This window comes from Bombina bombina, chromosome 3 (genome assembly GCF_027579735.1).
Source record: "Bombina bombina isolate aBomBom1 chromosome 3, aBomBom1.pri, whole genome shotgun sequence".
NCBI lineage: Eukaryota > Metazoa > Chordata > Amphibia > Anura > Bombinatoridae > Bombina > Bombina bombina.
This window is the reverse complement of record NC_069501.1, coordinates 135,533,688-135,549,679: the sequence shown is the minus strand read 5'-3', so window position 1 is coordinate 135,549,679 and position 15,992 is coordinate 135,533,688. Positions and strand designations below refer to the sequence as shown.

The 15,992-nt window shown below is 37.4% G+C and overlaps 1 protein-coding gene across 4 annotated transcripts in view; it reads right to left on the bottom strand.

Annotated features, from left to right (window-relative positions):
- APP (amyloid beta precursor protein) overlaps positions 1 to 15,992 on the bottom strand; it is a 542,079-nt gene that overhangs the window by 45,028 nt on the left and 481,059 nt on the right. For all 4 annotated transcript variants that reach the window (XM_053706002.1, XM_053706000.1, XM_053706001.1 and 1 more), the window contains one exon: positions 6,643 to 6,742. In XM_053706002.1, coding sequence (XP_053561977.1) covers positions 6,643 to 6,742 — 100 coding nt within the window. The remainder of the gene's footprint in view (positions 1 to 6,642; positions 6,743 to 15,992) is intronic.

Genomic DNA, 15,992 nt, shown 5'->3' with positions numbered 1-15,992 from the left:
CAATCACAGAGTCAGAGAAACCTCTTTGACCAAGAATCAAGCGTTCAAACTCCATACCTTAAAATTAAGGTTTTGAGACAGAAAGACTGGTCTTAACGGAAGAGTCCACAGCTGGCAAGAGGCCATCCGGACAAGATCCACATACCAAAACCTGTGAGGCCATGCTGGAGCTACCAGCAGGACAAACGAGCATTCCTTTAGAATATTGGAGAATACCCTTGGAAGAAGAACTAGAGGCGGAAAGATATAGGCAGGATGACACTTGTAAGGAAGAGATAATGCATCCACTGCCTCCGCCCGAGGATCCCGGGATCCGGACAGATACCAGGGAAGTTTCTTGTTTAGATGAGAAGCCATCAGATCTATTTCTGGGAGTTCCCACATTTGAACAATCTGAGGAAATACCTCTGGGTGAAGAGACCATTCGCCCAGGTGCAACGTTTGGCGACTGAGATAATCCGCTTTCCAATTGTCCATACCTGGGATATGAACCGCAGAGATTAGACAGGAGCTGGATTCCACCCAAACCAAAATTCGAGATACTTCTTTCATAACCAGAGGACTGTGAGTCCCTCCTTGATGATTGATGTATGCCACAGTTGTGACATTGTCTATCTGAAAACAAATGAACAACTCTCTCTTCAGAAGAGGCCAAGACTGAAAAGCTCTGAAAATTGCACGGAGTTCCAAAATATTGATCGGAAACCTCACCTCCTGAGATTCCCAAACCCCTTGTGCCGTCAGATACCCCCACACAGCTCCCCAACCTGTAAGACTTGCATCTGTTGAGATTATAGTCCAGGTCGGAAGAACAAGAAGCCCCCTGAACTAAACGATGGTGATCTGTCCACCATGTCAGAGAGTGTCGTATAATCGGTTTAAAGATATTAATTGAGATATCTTTGAGTAATCCCTGCACCATTGGTTCAGCATACAGAGCTGAAGAGGTCGCATGTGAAAACGAGCAAAGGAGATCGCATCTGATGCGGCAGTCCTAAGACCTAAAATTTCCATGCATAAGGCTACCAAAGGGAATGATTGTGACTGAAGGTTTTGACAAGCTGATATCAATGTTAAACTTCTCTTGTCTGACAAGGAGAGAGTCATAGACACTGAATCTAACTAGAAACCTAAAAAGGTTACCCTTGTCTGAGGAATCAATGAACTGATTGGTAAATTGAACCTCCAACCATGAACTTGAAGAAACAACACAAGTCGATTCGTATGAGATTCTTCGAAAATGAGAAGACTGAGCAAATACCAAGATATCGTCCAAATAAGGAAATACCAAAACCCTGTTCTCTGATTACAGAAAGAAGGGCACCGAGAACCTTTGAAAAAAATTCTTGGAACTGAGGCTAGGCCAAACGGTAGAGCCAAAAAACTGGTAATGCTTGTCTAAAAAGAGAATCTCAGACACTAAAAGTGATCTGGATGAATCGGAATATGCAGATACACATCCTGTAAATCTATTGTAGACATATAATGCCCTTGCTAAACAAAAAGCAGGATAGTCCTACAGTAACCATCTTGAATGTTGGTATCCTTACATAACGATTCAATATTGATAGATACGGAACTGGTCTGAAGGAATTGACCTTCTTTGGTACAATGAAGAGATAAAATAAAACCCCAGCCCCTGTTCCAGAACTGGAACTGGCATAATTACTCCAGCCAACTCTAGATGTGAAACACATTTCAGAAATGCTGAGCCTTTGCTGTGTTAACTGGGACACGGGAAAGAAAAAAAAATCTCTTAGCAGGAGGCCTTAACTTGAAGCCAATTCTGTACCTTTCTGAAACAATGTTCTGAAACCAGAGATTGAGAACGGAATTGATCCAAATTTCTTTGAAGAAAACGTAATCTGCCCCATACCAGCTGAGCTGGAATAAGGGCCGCACCTTCATGGGTACTTAGGAGCTGGCTATAGATTTCTATAAGGCTTGGATATATTCCAAACTGGAAATAGTTTCCAAACTGATACCGCTCCTGAGGATGAAGGATCAGGCTTTTGTTCCTTGTTGTGAGGAAAGGAACGAAAAAGATTATTAGACCTAAATTTACCTTAGATTTAATACCCTGGAAAGAAAGGGAAAGCAAAGTTGACTTAGAAGACATATCAGCATTCCAAGTTTAATCCATAAAGCTTTTCTAGCTAAAATAGCTAGAGACATATACCTGACATCAACTCTAATGATATCAAAAGATGGTATCACCAATAAAATTATTAGCATGTTATAGAATAATAATAATGTTATAAAATTATGATCTGTTACTTGTTGCGCTAAAGCTTCTAACCAAAAAGTTGAAGCTGCAGCAACATCCGCTAAAAATATAGCAGGTCTAAGAAGATTACCTGAACATAAGTAAGCTTTTCTTAGAAAGGATTCAATTTTCCTTAAATAAAGTACTATCTGCCGTAGGAATAGTAGTACATTTAGCAGGAGTAGAGACAGCCCCATAACCTTAGGGATTTTGTCCCAAAAAAACTCTAATCTGTCAGATGGCACAGGATATAATTGCTTAAACGTTTAGAAGGAGTAAAAGAATTACCCAAATTATTCCATTCCCTGGAAATTACTTCAGAAATAGCATCAGGGAGATTAAACACTTCTGGAATAACTACAGGAGATTTAAAAACCTTATTTAAACATTTAGATTTAGTATCAAGAGGACCAGAATCCTCTATTTCTAATGCAATTAATACTTCTTTAAATAAAGAACGAATAAATTCCATCTTGAACAAATACAAAGATTTATCAGTATCAGAATGATGATGTTCATTTAAAAATTCATCTGAAAAAAGAGAAGTTTTAAAAGACTTTTATGTAAACTAGAAGGAGAAATAACAGACATAGCCTTCTTAATGGATTTAAAAAATAAAATCTCTTATGTTTATCAGGAACACTCTGAAAATTAGATGTTGACGGAACAGCAACAGGTAATGTAACAGTACTAAAGGAAATTTTATCTGCATTAATAAGTTTGTCATGACATGCAATACAAACAACAGCTGGAGAAACAGATACCAAAAATTATAGCAGATACACTTAGCTTGGTAGCTCCAGCACCGGGCAGTGATTTTCCTGAAGTATCTTCTGACTCAGTTGCAACGTGGAACATCTTGCAATATGTAATAGAAAAAACAACATATAAAGCAAAATTGATCAAATTCCTTAAATGACAGTTTCAGGAATGGGAAAAAAATGCCAGTGAACAAGCTTCTAGCAACCAGAAGCAATAAATAATGAGACTTAAATAATGTGGAGACAAAAGCGACGCCCATATTTTTTTAGTGCCAAATAAGACGCCCACATTATTTGGCGCCAAAAATGACGCCACATCCGGAACGCCGACATTTTTGGCGCAAAAGAACGTCAAAAAAATGACGCAACTTCCGGCGACACGTATGACGCCGGAAACAGAAAGATTTTTTGCGCCAAAAAAGTCCGCGCCAAGAATGACGCAATAAAATGAAGCATTTTCAGCCCCCGCGAGCCTAACAGCCCACAGGGAAAAAGTCAAATTTTTTAAGGTAAGAAAAAATGATTAATTCAAATGCATTATCCCAAATATGAAACTGACTGTCTGAAAATAAGGAATGTTGAACATCCTGAGTCAAGGCAAATAAATGTTTGAATACATATATTTAAAACTTTATAAAAAAGTGCCCAACCATAGCTTTAGAGTGTCACAAAAAATAAGACTTACTTACCCCAGGACACTCATCTACATGTTTGTAGAAAGCCAAACCAGTACTGAAACGAAAATCAGCAGAAGTAATGGTATATATATAAGAGTATATCGTCGATCTGAAAAGGGAGGTAAGAGATGAATCTCCACGACCGATAACAGAGAACCTATGAAATAGACCCCGTAGAAGGAGATCATTGAATTCAAATAGGCAATACTCTCCTCACATCCCTCTGACATTCACTGCACGCTGAGAGGAAAACCAGGCCCCAACTTGCTGCGGAGCGCATATCAACGTAGAATCTAGCACAAACTTACTTCACCACCTCCATAGGAGGCAAAGTTTGTAAAACTGAATTGTGGGTGTGGTGAGGGGTGTATTTATAGGCATTTTAAGGTTTGGGAAACTTTGCCCCTCCTGGTAGGAATGTATATCCCATACGTCACTAGCTCATGGACTCTTGCTAATTACATGAAAGAAAAAAAGTCTAGTATTTTTAAATTAAAATATTTTGTGTTGAAAGAAACTATATATTCATTTAATCAGAACTACAGCCAATCAAATTTTAGTCAAATTGTATTGATTATTATAACTGTTTTTGTTATTTATAAAGCACTAACAGTGCTGTAACATTAACCCCTTAAGGACAAGGCCATTTTTCAATTTCTTTCCCTGAAGGACAGGGCTATTTTTAAATTTCTGCGGTGTTTGTGTTTAGCTGTAATTTTCCTCTTACTCATTTACTGTACCCATAAATATTATACAGTTTTTCTCGCCATTAAATGGACTTTCTAAAGATACCATTATTTTCATCATATCTTATCATTTACTTTAAAAAAAATGATAAAATATGAGGAAAAAATGGAAAAAAACACACTTTTTCTAACTTTGACCCCCACAATCTGTTACACATCTACAATCACCAAAAAAACACCCATGCTAAATAGTTTCTAAATTTTGTCCTGAGTTTAGAAATACCCAATGTTTACATGTTCTTTGGGTTTTTTTTGCAAGTTATAGGGCCATAAATACAAGTAGCACTTTGCTATTTCCAAACCACTTTTTTTTTCTAAATTAGCGCTAGTTACATTGGAACACTGATGTCTTTCAGGAATCCCTGAATATCCATTGACATGTATATATTTTTTTTTTAGAAGACATCCCAAAGTATTGATCTAGGCCCATTTTGGTATATTTCATGCCACCATTTCACCACCAAATGCGATCAAATAAAAAAAATTGTTCACTTTTTCGCAAATATTTTCACAAACTTTAGGTTTCTCACTGAAATTATTTACAAACAACTTGTGCAATTAGGGCATAAATGGTTGTAAATGCTTCTCTGGGATCCCCTTTGTTCAGAAATAGCAGACATATATGACTTTGAAGTTGCTTTTTGGTAATTAGAAGGCCGCTAAATGCCACTGCGCATCACACGTGTATTATGCCCAGCAGTGAAGGGGTTAATTAGGGAGCATGTAGGGTTAATTTTAGCTTTAGTGTAGTGTAGTAGACAACCCCAAGTATTGATCTAGGCCCATCTTGGTATATTTCAAGCTACCATTTCACCGCTAAATGCGATCAAATTAAAAAAAAAAACATAAAATTTTTCACAATTTTAGGTTTCTCACTGAAATTATTTACAAACAACTTTGGCATAAATGATTGTAAATGCTTCTCTGGGATCCCCTTTGTTCAGAAATAGCAGATATATATGGCTTTGGCGTTGCTTTTTGGTAATTATAAGGCCGCTAAATGCCGCTGCGCACCACACATGTATTATGCCCAGCAGTGCAGGGGTTAATTAGGTAGTTTGTAGGGAGCATGCAGGGTTAATTTTAGCTTTAGCGTAGAGATCAGCCTCCCACCTGACACATCACACCCCAGGATCCCTCCCAAACAGCTCTCTAACCCTCCACCTCTATCTTACTGGGAGCCATCTTGGGTACTGGCAGCTGTCTGCCAGTACCCAGTTTGCAAATAAAAATGTTTTGTTTTTTTCCCCCCTTTTTTTCTGTAGTGTAGCTTCCCCCCCCACACAGACCAATCCCCCACCCGCTCCCAGATCCCTTAGATTTACTTTTATTAGGGATTTTATCCCCCCTTACTGCCACTTATAACAAATGTTTTTTCTGTAGTGTAGCAGTTCCCACCCGCTCCCTCCCCGTGCACATGCACGCCCGCCGCCCCCGTGCACGCACACGCACCCGTGCGCGCTCCCGACAACCCCGCCCGCCCCTTTTCAGTCTTTCATCGATGGCCGCCCACGTCAGCTCCCACCCACCAACGATAGCGGCCATCGATGCCGGTGCAGAGAGGGCCACAGAGTGTCTCTCTCTGCATCGGATGGGGGAAAAATGTTATTGCAGGATGCCTCGATATCGAGGCATCACTGCAATAACCGTAAAGCGGCTGGAAGCGATCAGGATCGCTTTCAGCCGCTTTAATCCCCATCGTCGTACAGGGTACGTCACTGGTCTTTAAAGACCAGGTTGTGTGCGACGTACCCTATACAACGCATGTCGTTAAGGGGTTAAGTATACAGTTTTGGAGTACAATAATCAGAATACATTTACATGAATCATAAAAAGACCCCTCCCCTTGAGTCACTGTAAGCCATCTTTACTTAGACTAAAAACGGGACAGGTGGACTCTAATTAGCTGTTTCATCCTGTATGCATTTCTCAAAGCAGCAAATAGAGGGAAAAAAATAAGCTTTTTAATTAGACTTTACATCAAAATCTTCCCTCATTCTACATTTTTCAAGTTTTGTAGCTTTTGGTAATCTGAACCAAATTTCAGGCAAATCAATCATATCAAAAGAAATTAGCATTAAAAAGTAGGCAAAAACTGAGCAGTTGATCAAACAAACTATTACTGCAACAACATGATCATTATTTATATTGATAAAATAAGATAGGACAAGGAAGACCATTTTCTTGCTTACCAACTTCATCTTGGATTTCTTCAGCAACTGCTGGAACTTTGTAAAGAAGAGAAAAGCTCTGGTTCATTCTTTCATTAATAACACGCAGGTGAGTCATAACCTAAATAGAAAAAAATGTAAATACAAGTCAGTTAACATAGGAATGCAACACAAAATAAAGAAATTAAAATGTATTTTTACAAAGAGTTTGTCAGGGTATCTGTAAATGTCAGTGAATAATAAATATCTATATAATAAAATAAAGTAAGTATGCAATCTATCAAATATTAAGTTTGAGCATGCTTAATACCATTTGCTGGATACATTCTGTGTATTGCAAATCTGAAGTTCAGACATGAGATGACTTGCTAACTACATATCAGGATTCAACTTAAACCCTTCTTCCCCTCCCCACTCAATATGCTAAATTATATAATTGTTCAATCACTAATTAAGCTTTGAAGCTCTCAGCTCTGCAGGGGATAGCAAATAGGGACCTGATAATAAACCAAGCCAGCATACATCATGGGATGTTTGGAGACGACATTCTGTACATAAAGTCAGATAAGTAAACAGAAATTCTGAGAATACAGTAATTAGCACAGACCTGTTAATTGCCCCTAAACCTCAGATAAACATCTATACTGACTAGCAGAAACACATGTTGCATTGTAACTTGAATTTTTTTTTTTTTTTTTTAAAGTACAACTTTAAACAGAGGTTGGCACCTTCTCTGATAAAAGGTATGACCCCCAAAATCCCTATGACTATTTCAAATTTACAAGGTTTTTACACCTGTGGGCGCTGTAAAGGTTGCAATTACACTAAACGAACACATAAATCTTTTGTATCAACAACTACAGGTAAAACTTTCCTAATCAAAGACTTTATCACTTGCAAAACCAATAATGTCATATATATTTTGCAATGCATTTGTAAAATTCAATATTTAGGCCAAACCACCAGATTTTTAAAAACACACATTCTAGAACATCTCAACAAAATTGACAAAAAACATTAAGACCATGGGGTACCTTTACATTGCAACACATGCCAAAAATTCGACATCAAAAATTTCCTTTGGTTAGGTATAGAAAAAGTATCTACACATTGGAGGGGAGGAAAACTGGAAGATGAGCTAGACAAAAGGGAACTTTGGTGGATATACACTTTAAGAACCTATAACCATTGGGGTTTGAACAAAAATGTTAGAATAGCAGCATTTGTCTAAAAACTTTTTACTTTATTCTAATTTTTACTTCATCTATTTTACGCATTAATAAAAAGGTTGGATAGATCACAAAGTAGCACTTTAGACCACAGTATTTTTATAACCAACACTTTAAAGTATTTTATTCCTTATACTAAAAATAGAAGACACTGTCTCTATAAATGTCATTTAAAGGATTTCCACAACTTTTTCTCTATATTTGAGAATTTAATATAGTATTTTTTAACACTCTCTACATGCACACCTTGTATATGTATATTGAAATAATGTCTGAATATTATTTTCTTTAAACACTCAAAGACACTAAAAATGGTTCTCAAAGGTCATCATAATTCTCAATTGTCAATGTGTTATGCAAAGGGTCATCATGTTTTACAATTGCTAAGGTATAAATGAAGATTCGTTTAATGTTCCCAAGTATTCATTGCATATTTGCCATATAAATATAATTGTGTCATATAATGCGCTTTATGCGTATTAAACTGTATCTATAGAACATTTACTTGTTATTTTACTTTATAGACGATTACGCAACATTCACGTAGGATTAATCCCTATTGGTTGAAGTCATTCAAACAGGCAAAATCTGGACACCCACCCGTAATACAACAAAAGGCATGTTTACGTATTGCAGCTATAAGACGGATAAAATCATGTGACACAAGCGGACATGAAATAGAACTATGCGCTGAACACTACTCGTTTGAGAACTCATAATTTTAAACCATCTTATTGGTTATTACGCAACATGAATGTCTGTGATTGGTCGGAGTATCCGTACATAGCTATTTACTATTTAATCAACGCTAAAATGGTAAATCAAAGCAACATAGTTGAAAATACCATACTCATCATTTTTTATTGTAAAATTATTATAGCTAAGTACGAATACTAAACTTATTTAAATCCCTTCAAGTTAATTAAAAAGTTTTTTTGTGAGTTCAATTTCCTGTTTTTCCACAGGAAATTGGAACCTAGACATCTGTATTTAAGCCAGCAATCATTGTCACAGCATACAAACTTTTGAATTGTTTTAACTTGGTTTTATTGTGCTCTTGAAAAAGACGTTTGTACACGTTGAAACGCATTAAACTATTAAACTTTTTTTTTACCTACAGTGGAGTACCATCTTGCTTTTTGCTGTGACATTCCTGGATTTTGGGATCTAATGGAGTAAGTTACTACTTGTTTTTTCAAGTAATATTTATGTGTATTTCATTGGAGCCTCTCCTTGTTCCCAGTTCATCAGGTCAAAAATTGATGTATATTGGAGCTTCCACTTTTTCCTAATTTGCAAAGTCATAATCGGTATAATCGTGGGGATATGCACAGATGAGCAGACATCATACATCTTATGGAGTGAGTATATTGCACTCTCATTAATTGACGTTTATATACACAAGAAGTCTGTCTCTTCATGCCATCAGAAATTTAGAAGATTCTTACATATCTACATATCCTCATTTATCACCAAGATCAGTGCCATCTAGCATTGAAACTTTGTATCTATCACAGTTCCTGGGGAGAGACTGAAAGAAGGCAGCGGGGTCTTATAACTCAGGAGAGTATCAGTTCTCAGTCCATTTGTATCAGATTGTTGTTTTTAACCATCTTACAATATCTGTGCATTGTTTTTTGTTATGTTTAAATTACAACTTGTATAATTTTCAATATGTGTATTTATGGACCTAAGAAGCAGTGCATAGCAGTAGCATGTTGGATAAATATTTGCTGAATTTAATAAGTAGCTATACAGTCAATTTAAAATGTCAAATCTATTTCAAAATTAATAACCTATTCTTTTATTTTTTTTCAGGCATCTGACAAGTACATGTGTGGTTGCCCCATAAATTGTGGCATATGTTTTTGTGCACTCAGCAAGAGGTGTACTGAATATGAAATATGCTGTGTTTGTATTAATCTGGGAAAATAATCAAATGCAACTTTAAATGCATTTAAAATAATACTAGTATGATACTAGAAATACACTCATATCTGGTGTATATGAATGCATACTGGATTATCTTAGATAGGACAGATATATGACCAGACAGGTTTAATATTATAAAGAAATAGTGTATTTGATAAACATTTTTTTTTAGATAGTTAAACTGCAGAAATATTTGATGGTAAAACTGCATTTCTGGTTATCTGCTACCTCCTAGTGGATTACAACTGGTATGACAGCCAAACGAATTGACTGTTTAAAAAACATATGCACATCCAAATAACCAATCAATGCTCAGCTCCATTAAGGGCGTATCAGGGACAAGCATTGGTAAGGGCCAATCAGACAAGTTTCAGTAAGGGTGCATCCCAATTTCACAGATGATTAGAATAAAAATGCGTGGGGTATATCACGTGATATAGCCTCATGCAAGAGAGAAAAAAGGGGTCTTTGCTGCTGAATTTTGACTGACAAACTGTTGCTTTGAAATCCAGTCTCTATAAAGCAAATCTGGGCCTAACTTTCATCCATCTTGCAAAATTATCTCTTAATTTATGAGGTAAAATTGGACTTATCGGGAAAAACAAACATTAATTTGGTTATATGGGTAAAGTATAGGCGATTGATAAATATATATATATATAATATTTAAAACAAAGGTATTTGGTAACTATAACTAGATTGGAGTTAGTAATTTTAAAAAGGCACAATTTGTATTTTAAGCTCATGTTCATAGTACTGTGTAGTTTAACTAGTCATATTTAGTGCTAAGTAATTTATATTTGCTACTATATATTTCAGAATTTGCCTTATTGCAACTAAATAATATTTATTTCAGTCCAAATAAATTAGCATATCAATTGGATGTTAAAGTAGTTTAATTATATTTGTCTGAAAGTTAGCGATCCATACCCTGGTATTTCATTGTGGTATTTTAAATGCTTTGTAAAGAATATTGTAACAGCATAAATGCATATAGTTTGATTCATAATCTGGTCTCTATAAATATAATTCAATGAGTTTATAAATTTTAACTAATCTAAAGAATTTAGGAATAATTATTGATTTTAATTGTTTAGTATATGCATTTTAATTGGAGGTTATTTTAAATAATAATTATTAAATACATTATATTATAACCCTGCTATATACTGACAAGTTGGTGTACTATACAGCTTGGTAAGATACAGAAAATAATTTACTAGGATATTTTTAGATTTTTTTAATGTGTCTACACCAGTGTTTCCAGTTGTCAGGGCACACTAACATTACAGCTTTTCAGGATATCTGAACCAGAGCACAAGTCAACTAATCAGTAGCCATTGCTATTAACCTGCTCTTGATTACCCAGGAGTCTCAACAACCTAAAAGGTATTTATTCTGAAAAACATCCTCAAACTGTAATGATGGGAGGTGACTGGGAAAAAGTAGATCTATATAGACCCAAAGAAATATTTCCAGTACCCAAATAGTTACTACAAAAAGAAAGGGTTTTAACTTAAAAATAACAAGAATTATCTTTATTTTTATCCTTAGGAGGAAAATAACTTGCCACTATATAATATTCTGTGATCACAAATTCCAAGCTAGGTCTAAAACAAATTCTAAATAAAATATTCATAAACAAATGTTTAAAACCTATATTAGCAGAACATTTTATAAGGCTATATGTGCTTAAATGCAAAACCAGCTGCAGTCAAATATATAAAAGCTGTAGTTGGTTTATTGCCCATACTCACAAGAGGATTTTTGTTCCACAAATCATGTGACAGAAGAACTTAATTTTTGTCATGTAAGCTACCTTATTCTCTCTGTAGGCAGTGGCTACACTGACAATTTCTAAGTGCTCATTTAGCAAGAATACAAGAAAGTTTACTTTTTTTAACACAATCTGTTCCTTTTCATGTTTAATTTAACTTTTTTCTTTTTTAACGGTTTCATATCCCTTAAAGTCCCATAAAACATTTGCATATCCTAAAAGGGCTAATTAAGTAAAAATTGTTTGCATAAAAAATTGTTTAAAAATTGCTGGCAAGTATTTTAAAATACATTTTCAAAAATAAGCAAAATGAATTACATAGCAATGCTGTCTGGAGTAGTCTGCTCCACCCCCCATCAGTGTTTAGGCATTGAATATCAACTGAGTTCACAGCTTCTAGGCATGCTCCAGCAGATAATCACTATGCACTTTTGCATTCTACTAAAGCAACAGTAGATATAGATACAGCCCATAGAAGGAAATGTGTGGGGGGAGTTACCTCTTTACAATTATGAAACTTAAAAGAAAGGGTTAATGGCGAAGCACTGCAGTATAAATTGGCAGGTAAAGTAATTAAAGTACATATTATATTTTGTCTCTATCCCAATTTGTTTTATGTCCCTTTAAGAGAGGGTTGGCTTACCCATTATCTTTCCAACTTCAGTGCACTAAAGGATTACATTCCAGAAAAATCCAGATCAAACATTCAAAATGCAGGCCACACATGCAGTGGAATCAGATTGCTCAGAAACGTATCCAACAGCCGGAAAGTTTGTTTTAAAAAGACTGCTTTGGCTCAAATGTCAATAGAATCACTGCCGGCTGCATTCAAAAAGCATGGGGTACTTTTGCAAAGGTAGAACTAGGTATATCTAATTCATGAAAATCTTTTCAGATATCCCTAATGTTCAGTTAAAGGACAAAGGTTCAAATCTATTAAGAATGATCAATCAGGCTGAGGTCATTCCTCAATGTTTATCTGCAAAAAAACATAAATTATGCTTACCAGATCATTTCCTTTCCTTCTGTATGAGGAGAGTCCATGGCTTAATCCCTTACTTGTGGGAAATACAGAACCTGGCCACCAGGAGGAGGCAAAGACCCCAGCCAAAGGCTTAAATATCTCCCCCCCCCCACTTCCCTCATCCCCCAGTCATTCTGCCGAGGGAACAAGGAACAGTAGGAGAAATATCAGGGTATAAACGGTGCCAGAAGAACAACTCCAAATTTAAGATCGCCCACTGGAGAATTTGGGTGGGGGCCGTGGACTCTCCTCATACAGAAGGAAAGGAAATTATCTCGTAAGCATAATTTATGTTTTCCTTCTTAATATGAGGAGAGTCCACGGCTTCATAGAGAAACATATACCCAAGCTCAAGAGGGCACTAAATGAAAAATGGGAGGGTAAAAAGAGAGGCGGACCCTGTTCTGAGGGCACCCCAGTCTGCAAAACCCGTTCTCCCAAAAGCTGCTTCTGCCAAAGCCGAAATGTCAAATATGTAAAATCCTGAAAAGAAAATATGTGAAGAATACTAGGTAGTCGCCCTGCAATTTAATCCATGGAGGCCTCCATCTCAAAAGACCCAAGAGGAAAACACAGCACTAGTAGAATGAGCCCTAAACCTCTGAGGAGGCTTGCGTCCCTTGACTCATAAGCTAGGCAAACAATGCTCCTCACCCAGAAAACAAAGAAGCGGACAAGGCTTCCTGTCCCTTACGCTTCCCAGAATAGAAACAAACAAGGAAGAAGACTGACAAAACACACTTGTAGCCTGAAGATAGAACTGCAAGGCCCGAACCACATCCAAGTTATGAAATAAACGCTCCTTCGAAGAGAAGGATTAGGATACAAGAAGAGAACCACAATCTCCAGATTGATGTTGTGGTCTGAAACAACATAGGAAGAAAACCTAACCCAGTACGAAGGGCAGTCTTAGCTGTAAGAACAACGAGGTAAGGAAACTCACAATGCAAGGCAGCCATTACAGAATCTCTGCGTGCCAAAGCAATTGTCAGTAGAAAAAGAACCCTCCCAGACAAAAAAATCTTAATGTCAACACTATGCATAGGCCCAAACAGAGCCTTTTGCAAAAAAACTTAGAACAAGATGTAAACTCCAAAGAGGAGCACTAGATCTACACACAGGCCTGATCTAGTCAAAGCCTGAACCAAAGACTGGACATCTGGAAGCTCTGTTAGTCTCTTGAGCAGTAAAACAGGTAGGGCCGAAAACTGTCCCCCAAGGGAGCTAACAGAAAAAGGCCCTTCTCCAGAGCATCCTTGAAAAAAGGAAAGAATCCTGGAAAACCTGGCCGTGTGCCAGGGAAACTCTGTTCTTCATATCGGAAGAAGTAGGTCATGCACCTATTATGATAGGTGCCATGATACACTGGCTTAAGAGCTAAAAACGAGAGTATCTACAATCCCTCCAGTAAACCCTCTCATGGCTAAGGCTAAGCATTTAATTCCACGCAGTCAGCCTCAGAGAATCCAGATTGTGATGAACACAAGGACCCTGCCCCAGCAGATCCCTGTAAAAGGTCCATGGAGACAAAGTCCCTAAACTGCGATAAAACTTGTAGATATAAATGGAGCAAACCGTCTCACAGACGCCTGCTCCTTCTAGAATCGAACCATCCACCACAAAGACTGACATGGCCAAAAGAAAAAAAAGGTTAAAAAGAAACCTCTAAGGAATTCTAGTGCTAGCATACTCTGGATGAGAAAGCCGGAGCCCCACCTGTGTTTAAACCCAAGAGGACTGATCGGACACAATCGTTATTTTACACAAATGTCCAGGGAACCTGAATTACTCCTTCGCTTAAGCATAGAAGGAATAGGTGAAATCGCTAATGCTGCGGAGATGGTCATGCAGGACTGCGTATTATCCTCTGGTGGAAACAAACCACTTACAGGCGTAGGAGGATCGGAACTCGGGAAAACTGCATATGTAGGAACAGAATCTAGGGAACACACCTGACTGGACGAAGAATCCTCAGAGGCGGATGGCTCAGAGGTCTCTAAAATCTCAACGTTCGTTGATGAGAACACCCTAATGCGGCATACGGAACATAATTGAGAGGGCTGGATTACCAGGGCCTCCTCACAATATACACAGGTATCAAATTCTGTATCGGAGGGATCCCCTCTCTAAAATAAAAGAATTCTCCATAACTCGTCTATATCAAATTATAGAAAAGGAAAAGCAACTGGCACCTATATACCCCCAATGGCTGGGGCACTCACCACCTCCTATGACCCAGACAGAAAGAGAAGATGCTCCTCTCCGCAGACACCCGGTCAGGAATTGGAAGCAGGGAAAAAAACGTGACCACTCCCAGTAACATGGTGCTCATGCAGGACCTGGCCCTGCTAAGTAAAAAATGTGCCATCTTAATATAAAGAAACTACGCAGCTCTCAAAATAAAAATAACCTGTACGTTCCGTATCAGCCTAAGAGCCCAAACGTTCTTACATATAAGTAGTCGAAATCACATAACAAATATGATTAAAAATCCCCACTGTTCAATAATCCCCCTCAGGAGATATTAACCTTTGATTCCATAAAGATAAAGGAGTCCCACTGTGGCCCTGTCTTCTATCGCTATATATGTGTGTAAAATAATGAAACAATCTTACCGGAATCTATGCCGTGGAACAGTGACACAGTCCTTTAAGTTTGACAGATTGTAGCAGAGATTCTGACATGGACTTGAGTGAAGAAAGAAGGCAGCGAAACTCGTCAACGCTTATTGCTTAAGGAGCTGTTCATATAAGTCTGGATGGGTTCGCAGAAAGACTCTCCCTGCATCTCCAGACTATAACGTCAATGTTCTCACTGAGAGGCTGACAAGACTACTTAAAACTCCAGTCCCAACGCGAAGGGTACTACACTCCATAAGGAACTACTCCGAAATCTTCTGACACTTCTCTGCCAACCTACTGTGACGAAATGCAAAGAATGACTGGGGGATAAGGGAAGTGGGGGAGGTATTTAAGCCTTTGGCTGGGGTTTCTTTGCCTCCTCCTGGTGGCCAGGTTCTGTATTTCCCACAAGGAATTAAGCCGTGGACTCTCCTCATATTAAGAAGGAAATACCTGTAACAGTGTTAGAAAAATATTTAAATTAGAATGTCCAAGATAATATTCATTCTATTCATTTCAATTCTCGCCATTAACTATGCATTATGAAGGGCCAACCCAGTGAGTATTTTCTGCAAGAAGAGCTGAGTTAGCCTTTCACATTGCATAGTACAATTATAATGTACAATTCACCTAAAATTGCAGATGAATTGTATGCAGCATTAACTATGCATTGTGTATGGCCAACTTAGCTCTACACACAGGAGATACTCACTTGGTTTGACCCTTGATAATGCATAGTTAAATGGACATGAAACGAAAAATGTTTCTTTCATGATTCACATAGAGAA